The sequence below is a fragment of the Diaporthe batatas genome (genome assembly GCF_019321695.1).
Source record: "Diaporthe batatas strain CRI 302-4 chromosome Unknown Contig00010, whole genome shotgun sequence".
Lineage (NCBI taxonomy): Eukaryota > Fungi > Ascomycota > Sordariomycetes > Diaporthales > Diaporthaceae > Diaporthe > Diaporthe batatas.
Genome location: NW_025408557.1, coordinates 52,037 through 70,455, shown reverse-complemented (window position 1 = coordinate 70,455; position 18,419 = coordinate 52,037). Strand labels below are relative to the sequence as shown.

The following is an 18,419-nucleotide window of genomic DNA, read 5'->3' as shown; positions in this document are numbered from 1 at the left end:
AGGATAGTTGACTACTGAGTAGTTACCTGGCTGGAGAAGTGGGTGGTTTCGTTTTTTATCCCCATGTATGTGGCGCCTTCATATAGTGGTAAACGCTCAAGACCCAGCATTTTTTTTAAAAAAAATGCAGATACAGTGCCAATGACAATGGCAAGAGAATACAGTACTGGCTGAAGAAAAAGTCGTTGGTGCTAGTCATAAAACCGTACCTAACCACTGTGGGGCCGACTCCCTGCCGTAGGATCATCATTTAGCAACCAACAGTCATGTGAATTCTTGGTTTAAAAACAGATAGCCGCCCTTGTGGAGCATTTTAAGTCTCATCGACGCAGGATTGCGGCGTTTCTTTACAAATACGATATAACATTGCATTATCATTGAGTTTTCGCCGCTTTCCGATCCTTCTGAATGCAAGTCGAGTCAAGTTCGAATGGACTGTGTAACTACCGCTCCAGGCTGTGCTCCATAGACCCGCTGTCTTCGACAACCGCGCCGCTATCAGTTGTACTCGCTTTTTTTGTGTTCGTTTTCCTTTTGGATCTGAATCCTTCCGGCCACGAGAACATATTTTCCCAGAAAGACCATCGTCTCCCATCATTCTTATACTGGGGTTTCAACCGTGACCCCTTAGTTTACGATATTGTGTACGGCCTCGCAACCAGCAAACTTTGGAGCTCGCACACCTTCTACATCTCTGTCTCGTCATCATGGGGTTTCTATTTGGTCTTTTGCCCTACGTCTCCTCTTTCTTATTGGCTGTTCCACTTCTGACCTGGCTCGTTACCTGGAATCGATTTCGAAAGGACAATGACGCGGTACAATATGATGTCAAGAAGCACTGGCAGCAAAATAAACCTCCTCCAACTATTCCCTACAGCACACCCTGGCTAGGGGATGCAATTGTGGCACTTCTAGACCTGCAGAAATATGTGTCGAGTGTCTTGTAAGTTCAAATATTCCTCGCACCAACGTGGGAAACCTTTCACAGAGACGCGCAGGCTGACTTCCCATTGCCCCAGCTCTCGCTATGGCTGGCGCCAACCCCTACGTGCCAAATTTGGGCCCAAATTTGTGACCCTTGTGAGCAACCCCGAGCACATAACGGCCGTCTTTAAGGCAGCGAAAGTAGCTGGCGCGAAGCCGGCTTCATCCATGGCACTGCGCAGGGTCTTTGGCAGCTCTGCCACGACTGCCAAGTATTGGGATGACGACAACTCTGGCATCGCCGTTCAACCGCGGAAGGACAGCAACGTGAAGCCGGAGAATCGAGTGCATTTCTGGACGGCTCATACAGCACAGACATATCTGTCAGCCCCCCATCTCCAAGCGCTGAATGAGCGCTTCGTTGCGACTGTTAGAGAGAGGCTCGATACAATGGGTATCCAAGAACAGTGGGTAGAGTATCCGGATTTATATAGCTTCGTCCAGTCAGTGGTAGGAGAGTCGGCTACGAAAACTCTGTTTGGACCACGCATACTCGAGCTGAACCCAGGTTTACTGGACGACTTTCGTGTCTTTGACAGGAACATGACCAAGTTCCTTTTTGGTCGCCCGAGCTGGCTTATGCCGGCTGCGTATCGAGCTCGGGATCGACTTCGAAATGCTGTCAAATTATGGCAATCTGAGGCCCACAAGAACGCTGGTGCAGAGGTCAACAAGCTGGATTCTAAAGATCCAGAATTCAGTACTCACTTCGGCGCTAAGCTTATGAAAGCAAGACAGGTGGCTATGATGAAAATGGACTTGGATGCTGATGATAGGGCGTCCCTTGATGTGGGCTTGATGTTTGCGTACGTATATCTATGGATCTTCTCAAATAGTTGTCTGAATTTCAGAATGCTAACCTTGAATCTTCAAATGTAGTATTAACTCGAACGTCCTAAGAGCGATCTTTTGGTTCATATTCCACGCCCTCCGTGATGGCCCCCTTCAAGCCCGGCTCCTCGCTGAAGCGCAACAATGCCAGCAAGCTAATGGGCTGTTTGACGTGACTGCGCTAGCTCAAAAACCCCGTCTTCAATCAGCATTCGCCGAGGTATGCCGTTATTATGTCGCCATCGCTATCTCGCGTACTGTCAATACACCTGGTCTCAACCTTGGAGAGTGGACCATCCCCGCTGGGCAGTCTCTCTCTGTCTTCGGGCGGGAGGCTGCATTCAATGATGAGGCATGGGAACTTGTCGGCCGTCCGCAGGAGAAGCCACTGGCGACCTTTGATGCCGAACGATTCCTCACCGCCCCGAGCGCCGACCCGGCGATTGGTACGGACGACGTTGAGTTCTCACTTGAAGGGCTTGCTGGATGCTGGCTGCCATTTGGAGGTGGCCAGCGAATGTGCCCCGGGCGACACTTTGCCAAAGTGGAGATGCTCGGTACATTTGCAATGGTTTTTACTAGGTTTGAGCTGGAACTGATGTCGCCCGAGAAAATGGATAACGTGAAGCCGGACATGAAGTGGTATCCTACGGGAACACTACCGCCGACGAACAAGGTTCCGTTTCGAATTCGCAAGAGGACCACGACATGAGTGGTTTCGCTTCTATTCTGTGTACGTCCGAGAGCATGCATGGCGCCTTCATACGGTGGTAAGCGCTCAAGACCCAGCGTTTGCAAAATAAAAAAAAGGAAAGAAAAAGAAAACAAAGAAAATGCAGTGCCAATAACAGTACAGACACAATACAGTATGTGGGCATGTAGCCTCAGCCTCGCGCCGCAGAGACACATAGTGAATAGTAATACATCCTCTCACTTTGATTCAATTACCCGAAAGGTTCTCGTGCTGGTCTAGGCGGTATTACAATTAGATGTGTTCGGTCGGGCAAGTCTCTCCAGCAGGCAGCGTCGATCGATCCATCTCGACACTATACCGTGCGAATGGACTCGCAAGTCTCAAACTCTTGCTGTATCGGAAAAACACCCATGGAGCAACACAGAACAGAATTGATACACCTGCCAATATGGACCCAGCACTATTCGCGCTCAGTTTACCGTACATTGGCTGCGCTAGGAGCGTCATAAGGCCAGAAATAATGGCCCTGACAAAGGCTAGGCCAGAGAAGGCGGAGGCGCTGTAGAGCAGATACGAGTCGGCAAGGAAACCGCTGAGGGTGTAGGCAATCTCGTTGACGGCGAAGCCGATGGGCACCAGTGCGAGCGTGGGCGCGATCCACGGTAAGCCCGGCACTGCTGGCGGGACCGTCCAGGCGAACCAGAAGAGCCCGATGGTCAGTGCTGGGGCGGCGAAGGCGAAGCCCATGATTTTGTCTTCTCTGAGTAGAGTTAGATGGTAATTGTCTGTGGAGCTTGATGGCATTGACTTACGGCTCGACGGGCTCCTTCGCTACATGACGACGAGATACGACCTTCATGTCCCAGAGGCGTGGGAAGAATGTCAAGCACACCCCAAACGCAAGTGCCAGAAACGGCAATGAAGCGGTTGTCTTGCTCAAACCCATGGACTGGTAGATGCCTCTCGTAGACTCTGTGAAGAGGTAAATAATACCCCACGAGATTCCCGAGATGAAAGCAATGAGAATCACGAGCGGCTCAGCAAGGAGAATGTAGGCGGGCCTGACAACCACTATGTGCGCGAATGCCTTCCAGCCTCCTGACCTGGGGTCGGCATTGTGCCACCTGAAATCTTCAATCTTGTCGCCTTGCTCCCGCTCGAGCCTGGCCACCGTGCGCCCAAGCAGCACGCTGGGCCGACTCTCCTTCACCCCGATGAGGGCCACGGTAAGCACACCAGTGACAATGGCCGCGCTGTAGTAAACCCATCTCCACCCAGCCTGGGGCGAGGAGATTATATAGGATGCATATATGGGGCCAATGCAGAGCGCAATTGTGGTCGCGGCGTTCCAGAGCACGACAACCCACACGCGGGCTCTCGTGTCGAAGAGGTCCTCAACACTGCCCGCAATGACGACTGAGGGTACAGCTGAGGCGATTCCAGTCAGGAACCTGCCAAATAATATGGCCGCTGGCGTTGAGGTACCTCCAAGTGGTATGATCGCGCAGAAGATGCTGAAGACGGCTGAGGATATAAGATATGGATATCTTCGGCCCGCGAGCTCGGAAAGGGGAGGGATGAGGTAGCCTCCGATGGCTTGGCCCAGCTGGTACCTACGAGGAGTGAATCAGACATGTGTCACTGACGTATCTATGGCAGCTTTGGATTTCATTGTGGGATAAGCGTGTTAGAATGAGACGGAGAAACACTGGTGACTCACATGAAAGTAAAAGCAACCAGTGCCGTGATCCTGCTCATGTGGTACTCTGGTCCAGCAACATCGGCCACTGCTGCCTATTCCAATCAATAATGGTCCTTTTTCTCGAATCGTGGTCTGCCACAACTCAAACCGCGGGGGGGGGGGAGATCCAACGTGTAACATCAATGATACAAAAGGAAAACACTTACTCCCGTTGTACTAATGATAGTTCTGACACCCTTCGTAAGCAGCTTCGAAACAATACCAAAAGAGATCCCGAGCGTCTATGGAACTCACGTATAAAGCTCGAGTAGAATTATCAATGCCGTATCGTAGACTTTTCGGCCAATAGGCCAATACCGAGGATGGTGCGGGCTGTCACGAGCCCAGCTAATGACCCCATCCGTCTCTCTTGCAAGCCCATATGAAGACAGGATCTCCCCATCGTCGAGGTCTGTGGCTGAACGGATTACGATGGCACTATCGCCAGAGGCATCGCCTTTAGCAATCATGTTGCTTCTAGGACAGAACGAAAGGGATAGGAAATGCTCTAGCGCGGCGTGAAGAACCAGTTGACCCTGATTTGCGGTAAGCCCTGATTTCTGAGATTTGTAACTCCAACGTATCTCACAGCCAGAACAGTCACTCAAGGGCACTAAGTTTTATTTTGTTTATACATGCATACATCACGTTGTACTCTTTTCGTCGCTGCCTATTCCCTTGGCAACCTAGCTGTGACTGACTTAGATCGCCGATGTCTGCAAATGTGGTCGATCAGATCGCTATCCTGCACATGCAGTGTCTCCCTTCTCAAGAACATGAGCATCTTTCGGCCAGACGTGTTTCCATTGGCCCTCATGTGTACGTACTTAGGTAGTTAACAATACTATATGAGGAATGGCATGAACAGTAATATTTTGGCGTCGGGAGCTATTGATCTGGCTGCTTCTTATTTGTCCACTCCACGGCGCCAATGGTCCAGACTTCAAGCTTACTTCGGCATTTACCTGGCCGGCCCACAGGATGTATACTAAAGTGGCAAAATACCCCTGCTCGCATGTAATCTAGAATCTTTTAAGAAATACAGCAGTCGCTATATACACGCTACAGGCTTCCATACCATGCTCGTAGTACTGGGCTCCTCTCCGATCTCTCACAACTCGACGGTTTCGAAGGAGATGTAAAGCTCCGAGTTCCAACGTGAGCGTGGAATACGCACAGAAGAGATAGTTCTGGCCGTGTCACCCAACCTAGCGCTTTCAGAATGCTAGGAACAAAACCTTGCCTTTAGTAGCCCAATCGGATTCCACAGCGCTGGCACAAACTCACTCGAAACCGCCCGGGCGTGCAACGCATCCACTCACAGTAAGCATTGTACAAAAATTTCGGCGACACGACATTGGTGCGTTTCCGTAGCCCCGGAGAAAAGATTTAGTGCTGCGACTATCTGATCCTTCGTGACATTGCCCAGGGTGATACGGAGTTCGATCCGCTCGAGAAGTCTGAGGAAGCTTGGCTCCTGCGCGTCTGATCTCCGCTACAGTGCGCTTAAACATTCACTACGGCCTCATTAAACACGACATAACTGGAGGCAGCGGCTTGTAACATTGGAAGTCTTGGGCAACTTGCAACATGTGAAGTGAACATACCTTCGCGATCTGTCGAGATTTACTCACAATCCCACAATACAATTTGGTTATGTCTCTTTTGCTTGTTGTATTATTTCAAGATTCTATTTGAAGCCCTGTTTTGCCATGTCAAGCCGTCGAGCCCCTGAAATGTTGTGGTGCATGGGTTGTCTACCTAGGTACTTGGCCCCCGTCAAACTCCGGTGCTTCCGACTAGACATTTTGGAGGAAATATGTTGTGTACTGCTTAGAAATTTATCGGGCTAATAAATGGTAGAGGTCCACCTCGGACCCATGAGGCTCGTTGGCATCGGACTTATGGGAAGCACACGGGCGCGAGCGTCCTTGACTTACGTTCCCGCTCCAGCCAAGCCTCCATTTGATTGAGCGGCATGGTAGTCATTAGGTACTTCCGTCCCCGTGGCTAGCCAACACACGCCGCGAATGCAGGTTGGTCTCAGGGCGAGGACAGTTAGCTTGGAAAATTTCAGCTGACTGGCTTGGACATTGACCTTTTGGGAAAGGCTGATATCACCTGCCATGTTATACTGATAAATATAATGTTTGTATTGCTGCCCTGAGAGCGGTGCCGATTGGTTTGAAAGGCTCGACGTCCTGGATTTCATGTCGTGGCACTTCCGTCAGTCTTCCCCAAGGGTCTTCTATTGTGTGCTGGGTCAAATTTCACCATGGAGAAGGACAGCAACCCGTCGACTCAACTTTGGGGCCGGCCGGAGCTGACGGGTGCTGCATATGACTTCAGAAGTAAGCACTCAATTTATTCATAAGAATATCCGCAGTCTGAATATCGACCTTGAGCGACGGACGCAAAGGGAGAGGGGCTCGACAAAGAGAGATACGCGGGGCCAACATCCGAGTCTGACATATTTTACACAGGCGATGTGATAACTACGCCCTCGGTCGGCATGCTCGACGCTATCAGACGAGCAACCTTAAACGACGATGTCTATGGGGAAGACCAGACTACCTCCGCTTTCGAGCGTGAGATGGCTTCCATTTGCGGTAAGGAGGCGGCCGCCTTCGTGATCACAGGCACCATGGCCAATCAGCTTGCGTTGCGCACCCTCCTGAACGAGGCACCACCCTATGCTATCATGACAGACGCCCAGTCTCGTGAGTTCCCGCTGCCGCCGACTCCATCTTGATATTTTCCCTGTTCTTCCTATCATCGCCTTTGAGGCAAACTGCACCGCCACAAAAATATGGAATCCCCGAGAGCGGTCGCACCGCTGATGAGGGGAGCCTGCAGATATTGTTCATTGGGAGGCCGGGGGCGTCGCGTTCCTTAATGGGGCCATGATCCAGGCCATACGGCCGCTCAATGGCAGATACCTCACGGCGTTGGACGCAGAGAAGCATGCGGTGCTAGGCTACGACGTGCACAAGGCGCCAACACGCGTGGTGAGTATTGAGAACACGAATTCGGGTACGGTAATTCCGCTTGAAGAGCTGCAGAATCTTCACGCCTGTGAGTAGCCCCACAGTCCCGTTACTAGGACGAGAACTAGACCTGAAGAAAGGACTTCGTCTGGCAGCAGTAGCTGTCGAGACACCAACGACGCAGAGTGGTTAGTGTATTGACGTAAGATGAGGACTGACCGAAGGTATTATAGGGGCACAAAAAAATCATGTCTCGATTCATATGGACGGAGCACGACTTTTCGATGCCGTGACAGCTAGCAGTTCATCACTGAGTGACTTCGCACAGTGTGCCGACCTCATCACGCTTGACTTCAGCAAGAACCTAGGCGCCCCAATGGGAGCTATGGTCCTCGGGTCAGCAGCTAACATTAAAAGATTGAAACGAACACGAAAGGGAATGGGCGGTGGGATGCGACAAGCCGGTGTGCTGGCCTCTGCGGCACGCCAAGCGGTAGTTGAGAATTTTGGACTCAGTGGCATTGACTCTGCTGGGGTCCTGGCCAGAAGCCATGGCATTGCGCAGTCGCTTGGGAGATTTTGGACTGAAAGAGGGGGGCGTCTGCTGCGCTCGGTGGAGACAAACATAATATGGGTAGACCTCAAATCGCTTGGGATTGATGAGAGAACTTGGAATGCAACTGGTAAGAGCCGTGGTATCTTGTTGGATGGCAAGAGGATCATGGTACATCACCAGATTTGTGACGAGGCTGTGCTGAAGCTACAGACCGTCATGGACGAGTTATTGCCTAGCGAAGCCAAAAGCATTGATTTCGATCGTGCCGTTATCACGTATAGCACGAGGGCAAGGTTATGATCGAGTTAGTAATGAAAAAGATTAGTGAGCGTTTTAGTGCGCTCTTATTCTTATAGTATAATATAATAATAGGGCTTTCTTATAATTAGAAGTAGAACTTAAAGAATATTTACTTAAATATTTTATAATAGAAATAATTAGTCTATTTAAAGAGGATTACTTTAAGTAAGTTATACTTTAATTCCTAGATAAAGGAGAAGAAAGATATAAAATTTAGTAATATAATAAAAGTAGACTACTAGTATAAATATAGAGGAAAGATATAATATTTATAATAGTAGGCTAGTAGATTATATCACTCGATGGTAGTTCTAGTAGGGTTTAAATTTATACCTCTTATATAAAGATTTAAAGGAGTCCATATGCTCCAGTAGAAGTGTACCTAGGCAGACAATTCCTTCATATATCGATAAATGCTTAAAGTCTACAGGTTCAAGACATGATGCCGATGACAGTGGGGTCGAAATGTGACCTGGCATTGCGTCCCATATGTGAGTTAGCCCTGGAGTGCTGCTTGGTTGAATAAGTTCAGTGTGAGAATCATTAAAATTTGACGAATGGCGAGGGGTGTGAGAAGCCTCTACAGTCTGATAAATGCCTGGTTATGTAGATGCTTAGCTTTACTTGCCGTGTTGTGTGCACTGTCATCTGCATGAAAGTCTATCCTTGACTTCATCGACTTTGCTGACGTCAAATATTGTCTGATCATGTCCTGCAGTCAATCAGAGATTATAGTTCAAACCACAATCATCCGTCCGCGCTGGCTGGATGGAGAGTGTGGTATGAATATCAACAGGTAAACGGGAGCCCGGAAAACATCACGCAGGTGCTTGCGGGGTTTTCTATTTGTGTACCTCGGCAAATACGGCTAGCTGTTATGAGGAGAAGCAATTGCATCCAGTCAAGCCTCCTGGAATTCCAATAGCAGACTGCCGAGTAAAGATCTACTATGCAATACAACGCTTCACGTAACAACGATACCACTGTGTGGCTTATCTCAGCACTAAAAATGGCAACTCGGCTTTGCTTTTGGTTGTATCGGAAAGACTGCAGGATGCGAGATCCACGACTATTGCTTGCTCTCAACCGAGTTATATTTCAAAATCTTCATGGTTAAGTAAACAATCCCAACCCATCCTCACTGTACGAAATGATATCTGAGTCCGTTCGCCACAGTTTCAGCTCTGTTCTCAGACATAATCGACTTTTCCGGCTTACACGTAGGACAAGCATCACTAAGCCAATTTGGGTTCTGTCTCGTCTTGGTCTCGGGGTAATGCTTGACACTTGCCAGTGACCTCTGGAAGTGGAAAGACAAGAGTCTGTCCAAGGCCGATCAGTCACACTCGTGTTACGCCACCCGCACTGATGCGCGTCGTCCCGCGCCGATAGTATAAACACCCAAGAAACCCCAGTTGTGGCTCCCTCCTCGAAATTCAAACACCGGCCTGCTCAGCTCTCATCTTCAACGTCACGGCCAGCAAGCATGTCGGTCTCCGGAACCCAGTCTGAGAATGAGGCCCAACTGCGTCCACCTGAAGCCGAGAAGGACACTTCCGACGTCCGCGTCCGGGATGGAACTGTCACGAAGGTGATTCACGCCGATGGCGCGGTGGACTATGTTGACTTGAAGGCCATTGGCGGCGATTATGCCACAATGCATCAGGGATATTTCCGAAGTCCACAATTCCTCGGCACTTTGACGGTAGGGAGAGATTTGGCAAACAACTTGTATGTTGGCTAACGGGTTACTAGGCTCAATGTCTCGCTAGCATATGTGCTTACGTTGCCTGGGTGTTACCTTCGAACACACTGTGAGTTATAAATTGCGTCTTGCCATACTTTGACCGGCCAGCATAAGATATGCTGACTTGATCCCAGGAGCCTTCTGAATGCAGAACTTGGGCCATCCCCTAATATTACCTGGGTGGCCACTGTGTACACCCTGGGCTGCTCCGTCGGCTTCCTCCTGGTAGGCCGACTATCTGATCTCTACGGCCGCAAATGGATCGTCCTCGGAACCTCGATGTTGGGACTGATAGGGTGCGTCATCGGATCTTGCGCCCAGACTGTGGAGACGCTGATCGCGGCAAACGTCCTCAACGGCCTGGCATCTGCCGGGCAGCTGTCCTTCAACGTCGTCATGGGGGAGCTGGTGCCAAACAAGTGGAGGGGGGTTGTCTGCTCCTTCATCCTGCTCTCTTCTCTCCCCTTCGCCGTCTTTGGTCCCGTGATCGCGCGGTCCTTCTTCAACAATACGGTTTCTAGATGGAGGTGGAATTACTACATGGGAGACATACTGGGGTTTATATCCCTGGTACTGTACTGGTTCTTTTACCATCCACCATCCTACGATCAGCTCCACGTCCACGGGAAGACTAGGTGGCAGATGACCAGAGATCTGGACTTTGTCGGAATCTTCCTGTACGTTGCCGGCTGTGTGCTTTTCCTGGTCGGTCTTTCGTGGGGAGGGTCTGTATATCCATGGGTGAGCGCGGAAGTTCTCTGCACCCTGCTCGTCGGAGTCGCAACATTGGCCGCGTTTGCCGTCTACGGTCAGTATTCACCCGAACCCTCAAACCCCAAGAACGGTACCAGGCTGACTCGACGTATTTAGAGGGCTATTTCTGCAGGGTCCAGCCCCTAATGCCGCCGAGAATGTTCAGGAATGTCGGCTTCGTAGCCATCATTGCCATCGCCGTTGTCGGAGCCATGGTTTATTTCTCGCTCACCGTGCTCTGGCCCACGATCATTGGCTCTCTCTACACTGCCGACTCGATGCAAATCGGCTGGCAGAGTTCTGTGGTTGGTGGGGGGATGCTCCTCGGTCAGACGATGGGCGGGTTCTGCATCTCGTACGTGCCCAAGGTGAAGTGGCAGGTCATTATCGCGTCAGCACTTGCCTTTGCATTCGCCACGTCCCTCACGACTATTTCCCCCGATCGATGGTCGGCAACTATAGCTCTGGGAATTCTGCTCCTCATTTGTGAGTTCTTGACTGCCCCCTGTTAAGATGACACCACCTCAGGGGCTTTTCCTTTCTTCTTCCACCCACTAACACGCCCCAGCCGTTGGATTTGTCGAGAACATCTCCTTTCCAGGAGTCACGCTCGTGTGGGAAGCACAAGACATCGGCCTCGCAACCGGCGTCCTGGGCTCCATACGCAGCCTCGGCGGCTCCATCGCGACAGCGCTGTACTCGTCTGTCCTCGCGAACGAGCTGGACAAGAACTTACCCAAGTACGTCGTGCCGGCTGCCACAGACGCGGGCCTCCCGGAGTCGTCCGTGGAATCCCTCCTTGCTGCCCTCACGGCCGGTGACTTCTCCGGGGTTCCGGGCATCAGCCCCGAGATCATTGATGCGGTCGGCGGGGCGCTTAAGACGGCGTACGCCAGTTCGTTCAGGGTCGTGTTCTACGCGACCATTCCGTTTTCTGTCATCTTGCTGCTGAGCGCGTTCTTGGTGCCGGACATGAAGAAGTTCCTCAGCCACAACGTCGCGAAGAAACTGCAGGAGGGTAAATTTGAGACCCGTGCTAAAGAGAAGAAAGAGATAAGGGAGTAGGTATAAGATTTATTAAAGTACTATACCTATTTAAGTAAGTATTTTATATATTTAAATAAAAATATTATTTATTATATTTATTATAATAATATAATATAATAAATACAAATAAATTTATTATATTTTATTATATTAAAAATATTTTAAAATTTATTATATTATATTAAATAATTTAATATATATATATAATATAATAAATTTAAATATAAATAAAAGTTTAAAAAATAAAAATAAAAATAATAAAAATTAATTAATTAATTAAATAAAATTAAAAAAATTAAATAAAATTTTTTATTTATTTATTATTTTATTTATTTATTATTATTATTATTTTATTTTTAATTTTTAAAGTTTCCTTTTTTTTTTTTCTTTTTTTTTCTTTCTTTTTCTTTCTTTCTTTCTTTCTTTCTTTCTTTCTTTCTTTTTTTCTTTCTTTTTCTTTCTTTCTTTCTTTTTTTTCTTTCTTTTTCTTTCTTTCTTTCTTTCTTTCTTTTTCTTTTTTTATTATTTTATTTATTATATTTATATAAAATTAAAATTATTTAAAAATATTTTAAAATTAATAAATATAATTTTTATTATATATATAATTATATTAATATAATTAATTATTAAATTTATTTTAAATATTTTAAATATTTTAAATATTTTAAATATTTTAAATATTTTAAATATTTTAAATATTTAAAGTATTTTTATAATTATTTAATATTAATAAAATAAATAATATTTAAAATAAAAAATAAAGAATTTATATAATTTAGTATTTTTATATATAAATTTTAAATATTTTAAAATTTTAATTTAAAAAAATCTTTTATAAAAACTTTTATATATAAATAAAATTAATAAAAATATAAAATATAAATATAATATAAAAGCTTTATAATAATATAGAATTATAAATATAATTAAATTTATTTTCTTTTTTAATTAATATTTTTAAATATTTTATAAATTAATTATATTTTTATAATATAAATATTATAGATTATTTATATTTTTAATTTTATTATTAAATTAAAAGTAAATAGTTAAAGTTTTAAAAGAATAAAATATAATATATTTTTAAAATTAATTTAATTAAGTTTATTATATAGAACTTTTATAATAATTTTATAATTTATATTTATAATATTATTTATTATTAAAAGATATTTTTATATTAGTATATTAAATTATATTTAATTAGTTTAAGTTAGTACTATTAGTTTATTAAAGGTTAAAGTTATTATAAATTATAAATTACTTAATTTAATATTAATAAGTACTATATATAAGTATTAAATTTACTATATAATTTAAGTAAGTTAGTTAAAATAAATAAAAATAAAGCTATTATTTCTCTAAGGGTTCTAACTCTACTTTATAAGTAAATATTTATTTATTAACTCTATAAGTAAAACTACTTAAAAATAGTTACTTAGCTTACTATATAATCTATTAAATTAAAAATAACCTTTAAATAAAGTAACTATACTTTATTACTACTCTAAATTTATAATTCTAATAGCTTATAAATAAAAAGAAATAATTATTAATAATTAAATTTATAACTATATAAAAATAAACCTTTACTTTAAAAGAAGTTATTAATATTTAAAATAGTTAATATATTTTTAGAAAAGTTAAGGGATTATAAATTTAATTTAAAGGAAATTAAAATCTATAAAAATTTTAAATTTAAGCTTAAAGGTTTTAATTTAATATTTATATTTATAAAAATAAAAGTATTTATATAACTTAAAAGGAGACTTAAATTAAATTAAAGATTAAATTAAGTTATAATAAAAGAAATTAATTAAATAAAAATTAATTAGAAAATTATAATTATAAATCTTTTAACTTTATATTAAAAAGGAATATAAATATTATAATATAATTATTTTAAAATTTATATTTTCTTTTTAATAACTTTCTAATAAATCTTAATTACTATATTTACTATTAATTTTCTAAATAATTAGGGTTTTAATACTTCTTTTATAGTGCTAAGGGTATTAAGTATATACTATAGTCTAGATTATCTTCTCTATTAAAACATGCTGTGGTGGGGGCTTGTTGTACGCAACAGTATCGACAGGGGATCCAATTTAGTAGCAGGGGTCCAGCCCCCCACTGTAAAGTTACGATAAGCTGATAAGAGCAACCCCCTGCACCTCACTCGAATTTTTTCTACCTGGGAAGCGACTCCGAACTTGACGATTCAACAGCCATTGAGTGCGCCGAGGCCGTATTGCTTGCCCACCATGGCTGCGACTTTCAACATCCAGAAGCCATATGTGCTCACCACCCTGCCTCGACCGCTGAACCAGCGGGAGGGCGCGAGCGCATACCAAATTGGCGATGTCTGGGGCCAGCAGCCGGGGTCCAAGAAGAGGAAGCGATCCGAGCTGGCAGTCGGCATCGATGGCGAGGCCCTCAACCTCTACGATGTCAGTCCCTGGCAGCAAATCCTACCCCCAATCCGCCCAGGTCATCATCACTGACTCACTGATTCCCTCTAGGTGCCCTCATCACGGCTGATCACCTCCTACCCCGTCCCACCCCAATCCATCTTCACCTGCTCTCCGTGCTCGACGAGGTCCAGGGTCGCAAAGAGCAAGGACGTCACACGACACACCTACATCTCGACCCAAAACCCAAAGCCCGAGATCACCCTGTTCAAGGATGTCATAGGGGCCTCTGGCGAGACGACCTCGACCACCTTGACCAAGAAGGTGGCCCACTCCTCCAAGATCGTGCATCTTAGTACCGCCTCCACCACGAGCCCCTCGGGCGCCGATGACGCTGTCGCAGTTCCAGACCTGCTGGCTGTTGCCGAGGATGGCACCGTCATGTGCCTTCAGGGCAATGATCTCGAGAAGCAATGGCAGGCTACCCCAGACATTCTGAAGCAAGACCTGCCTGCCCTGCCCAAGGGAAGCCGACTCCAGGTTGACCTCGTCCAAGCGGCGCTCGCCAGCGATGTCATCGGAGGCTTGTTCGGAGGCAACAAGGACGCTTTTGCGGCCTCGCTACGGACAACACAGGAGGATACATCCGCCCAAGACACGCTGCTGCTGGTCACGAGGATCGCGGGCAAGGAGGGGGAGACTCGCCACCTCCACGTCCTGGGCATCTTCCACGCCTCGGAGACGCAGCCTACCGGACGGCTAGTTCAGATGCACACCTCCCCCATCCCGACATCCTCCTCGGCTGCAAGTGGGCCCGGCAGCCTCCGCCTGGACGTCAGTTCTGGGTCCCTGATGGAGCTTGAGGAGGACGGGCTCGTTACATACGATCTGACCTCCAGTGTTGTCAAAGTCGACAGCAAGCTCGAAGTCCCAGACGTGAAGTCGTTCGTGCGACTGTCCAAATCGTCCGTCCTTGCAGCCAAATCTGACTCTTTGGATGTTTACAATCCTGTGTTCCAGTCTCTACAAGCATCCTCAACCATCGATCTGGATACGACGAATAAGGCCTCAAGCGATGTGACTCTGTCACTGGTGGCATATTTTGCGAGACTCGAGATTGCAGTGGCCATCTATGGGGCGTCCCTTGTCGCCGTGCAACTGGAAGCCCCTAGGACGCGAGGCAAGAAGCGAAGGGCGGAGGGGCTCTTGATTGACTCGATTGGTCGGGGTATCGCTCAGCACAAGGATCTCATGAAGAAACCGAAGACGGACGGTGAATCGTCAAGCTTCTCCGAGCAGATTCCGGGCTCCGTCACTGGCAATTACTGGTCCGAATATACTGCAGACGTGCAGAAGGCCGATGCGCTCCTCGAAACCGGCGACCTGGCCGGCTTCGAAGAACTCATGGCCATTAGATTCGGGATTGCAACGAAAGAAGCAGACACCGCAAACGGCCAAGCGGACGAAGAACAGCCCAAAATGCCAGAATGGATATGGCCAAGCCAGCGTTCTGCGTATCCTCCAGCTGACCGCCGATGGATCCTGTACACGATCACAACGCTGTTCGACTGGCAGGACGCAACGGAACAAGGCACAGATCAGACAAGGCTTGTTTGCAGGCTACCACACAGCAACGTGCTGAACTGCCTGGTTGACGCCGGTCACCTTACCATATCCAACCTCCAGTCAGCTTTCAAGGATGAGCTCAGGACTGTCGACGACGCCGATCACATCCTCAGCGAAGAAGTACCTCAAGTACTGGTACAAGCAGACCCAACCTTCGAGCTCCTCCTCTCCTACCTTTCATCAACGAAGCTAGGGGCTGGCGAGCTCCTCACGTCTGTCCGTCTGATCATGCGTAGCCTCGAGCTCGTGCAAGACCCCACAAAGATCGCGCCCAAGCTGCTCGCCTTCGAATCGGAACAGCCAGACGACGCCGACCCGGACGAGAGCATGCTCAACGCGGACCAGAGCGCGTTCGGCCACGAGCTGGACCGCCTCGAGCAGGAGCTCGAGGTCACGGAGTTCTACCTGGGCGACCAGTCCACCATCCGGCCGCGGGGCCTCAGCGTGGCCTTTGGCAAGCTGGCGAGCTGCCCGCGCGGCCCCACCATCCGCACCCTGCGGCGCAGCTACAAGCCCGAGGAGATCCTGTCGCTTATCTACGTGCTTCGCATGGAACTCGTCAAGGACGGCTGGACGACGCGGTACCTGGACAACACGCGCCTGGACGAGGACGACGAGCTCGAGGCGCCCCCCGACGGCAGCATCAGCCTCCTCGCGGACCTGCTCTGCCGGTGCATCGACGCCGTCGGCCCCGGCGGCTGGCTTATTAATGACGCCATCGTCGCGGCCGGCGCGGGCGACCACATGGACTCGGCCGACTTCCTCGCCTCGCTGAAGCTCGAGGTCAGCGCGGCGCTCGAGGGCGTCCAGGAGGCCGTGTTCCTGCGGGGCATCCTGTCCGAGGCGGTCAGGTACGGCGCGCAGGTGCAGGCCGGGCAAAAGACCAGGCGCGCGGACGGCAAGGTGGTGGTCGCGCACGGAGGACACGGCAGCAACAAGGCAGCCGGCGGCGCCGGCGGCGAGGGCGCCATGCTGCCGCTCGGCATGAAGGCCAAGGGGAGGATCTCAGCTGACAAGGTTGTCTCCGGGGGCGAGGTTATCAAGAAGAGCAAGAGGGAGATTGGTCAGCTGATCAGCCAGGAGGTTGAGAGCTACACAACGGAAAGCATCCGCATCTAAGGCTGCCCGGGGAGGTTGATTGCATGCATGAAGCGGAGAGTACGGTGTGCCAGGGCAGGCGTTTTTCTTTTTCTGTGAGTAGGGTCAAGGCCTAGGTAGGCCTCGGGTGTACAAAAGTTGTCGGCTGGGTTGGTAGCCGCGGGGACATGTTGTCTGAGCAGAATAATTCGAGCAAATACCCCCCATCACAGTGGCGCCAGGGCAATCACAAGAAGTGTTACATGCGGACACATGTCCTGTCCATTGTGTAATGCACAGTGCGTAAGTACATTGGTGTAAATTCTCTATGTGCCGGGGAGGGGAAAAGAGCCCTACGGCATTCATCCTAACACTACGAGGAGATGGAGCGAGACACACCCGACATGCCAGGCGCGTAGTTCCGGACAAGGCGACACAGCTACACGAGCACAGGAACAAGACCGACGTTGCACAGACATGTCGCGTGCCGCTCGTCGCCAGTCAACGGCCTGGGATGGACGACCTGTGCTTTTCGCCCGGGCGGAGGCAGACTCGGAGGGCCCTGTGAGACGGACAGACGGACAGACAGCAACGGGGCTTTGTTCCTCGGGTTTAATGGACGACAGCCCTTCTGCTCGTCTGTCTGGGCCGGGGCCGGCCCCGAGGTTTTTGTTGCGTGCCATGCGGGAGAAGAAGGGAATGGGCTTTTGACATGGGCGCGAAGGCCGTCTTGTCTGTTGTCTGTGTGTAACCGGGGCACGCTGGCCTGTCGTTAGGCGTGTAACGTTTCGAGAATCTTGGGTTGTGCGCGGTGCAGCAGCGTCTGACCACGCTCCCAATGTGTCTTGTCTGTCCTCCTGCCCACAAGTGTAATTTCCCCGACTGATAACTTTTGTTTGTTGTCGTTGCCTTATGCTGTGGACGGGAATACACGGGGGACAAGGCGGACAGGATCAGGTGGGCTGACATGGATGACATGTCGCAGGCGTGACATGTCATGGCACTGACAAGACCGACAGACAGACTGACTGGCACTGCCTACTTGCTTACTTGCCTGCCTAGTGGCATGTTTCTACACTGCGGCTCATTTCTCTCCTTTCCTGTATCTCGATGCGGTCCAACAACATTGTAACACCTTTGCTTGCGCCCGGGTTACTACTATTACATGTCCGCGCTCGAGAGAAGCGAGAGGGAATGAAAGCCGGAGGGCTGCCTGGCTCAGGCTCCCTCCCCAAGGCGCGCCTCGGGGTTCCGAGTCGGTGCGCGGGCATCGAAACTCTGCCCACCACAGCAGCAGAGCCGCATTCGCATCGGATGCGCATCGCCCCTCATTCCTCCCCGCGAACCAGCCGGCGCCCCCCGGCCCGTTGGACTGGCTGACTGCCTTCCTGCCTGTCGCTCGTCATCCGCTATCATGGGGTAAGAGGGTGGTCTGAACGAATCCATCCGATCCCAAGGGGACGGCGGGATCTCCCTAGGCATTATGGAAGATTCCGCCTGGCGTGTCTGCCTTGAGCCATTGTCAAGCCTCCTCTCTTACCTGGGCCAATCTCGGTATGGGGAGATTGCTAATAAATAACTAGTCTAGTACGTTTGTGTGTGTGTGTGTGTTTGTGTGTGTCTGTGTTGGTCTGACATCGCGTAAGCCACTTGTCGGGGGGG

General features: G+C 48.3%; 4 protein-coding genes across 4 annotated transcripts; 3 read left to right on the top strand and 1 right to left on the bottom strand.

Moving 5' to 3' along the window:
• Window positions 1–1,699: 1,699 nt before the first annotated feature.
• KVR01_008613 (uncharacterized protein) lies at window positions 1,700–4,720 on the bottom strand (the record flags this gene model as incomplete). The annotated part of the gene is made up of 6 exons (XM_044793524.1): window positions 1,700–1,704; window positions 2,950–3,269; window positions 3,322–4,122; window positions 4,230–4,303; window positions 4,418–4,439; window positions 4,506–4,720. 6 exons carry the CDS (start codon window positions 4,718–4,720, stop codon window positions 1,700–1,702), a joined length of 1,437 nt encoding a protein of 478 aa, XP_044642380.1.
• Window positions 4,721–6,525: 1,805 nt separating this feature from the next.
• On the top strand, window positions 6,526–8,093 carry KVR01_008844 (uncharacterized protein; the record flags this gene model as incomplete). The annotated part of the gene is made up of 4 exons (XM_044786647.1): window positions 6,526–6,601; window positions 6,734–6,970; window positions 7,107–7,325; window positions 7,471–8,093. The coding sequence occupies 4 exons, from the start codon at window positions 6,526–6,528 to the stop codon at window positions 8,091–8,093; spliced, it is 1,155 nt and encodes a 384-aa protein (XP_044642611.1).
• Window positions 8,094–9,275: 1,182 nt separating this feature from the next.
• Window positions 9,276–11,658, top strand: KVR01_008813 (uncharacterized protein; the record flags this gene model as incomplete). The annotated part of the gene is made up of 5 exons (XM_044791555.1): window positions 9,276–9,798; window positions 9,849–9,907; window positions 9,975–10,648; window positions 10,711–11,079; window positions 11,162–11,658. The coding sequence occupies exons 1-5, from the start codon at window positions 9,580–9,582 to the stop codon at window positions 11,656–11,658; spliced, it is 1,818 nt and encodes a 605-aa protein (XP_044642580.1). The 5' UTR covers window positions 9,276–9,579.
• Window positions 11,659–13,821: 2,163 nt separating this feature from the next.
• KVR01_008635 (uncharacterized protein) lies at window positions 13,822–17,025 on the top strand. Its single transcript, XM_044781795.1, has 2 exons — window positions 13,822–14,093; window positions 14,166–17,025. Exons 1-2 carry the CDS (start codon window positions 13,908–13,910, stop codon window positions 16,797–16,799), a joined length of 2,820 nt encoding a protein of 939 aa, XP_044642402.1. The 5' UTR covers window positions 13,822–13,907; the 3' UTR covers window positions 16,800–17,025.
• Window positions 17,026–18,419: the final 1,394 nt, after the last annotated feature.

What these genes read in the sequence shown, in the direction of transcription:
- KVR01_008635 (XM_044781795.1), top strand. Translation starts at nt 13,908, where the DNA reads ATGGCTGCGACTTTCAACATCCAGAAGCCATATGTGCTCACCACCCTG. An exon ending in AGGCCCTCAACCTCTACGAT is followed by an intron (nt 14,094 to 14,165) that starts GTCAGTCCCTGG and finishes GATTCCCTCTAG; the next exon opens with GTGCCCTCATCACGGCTGAT.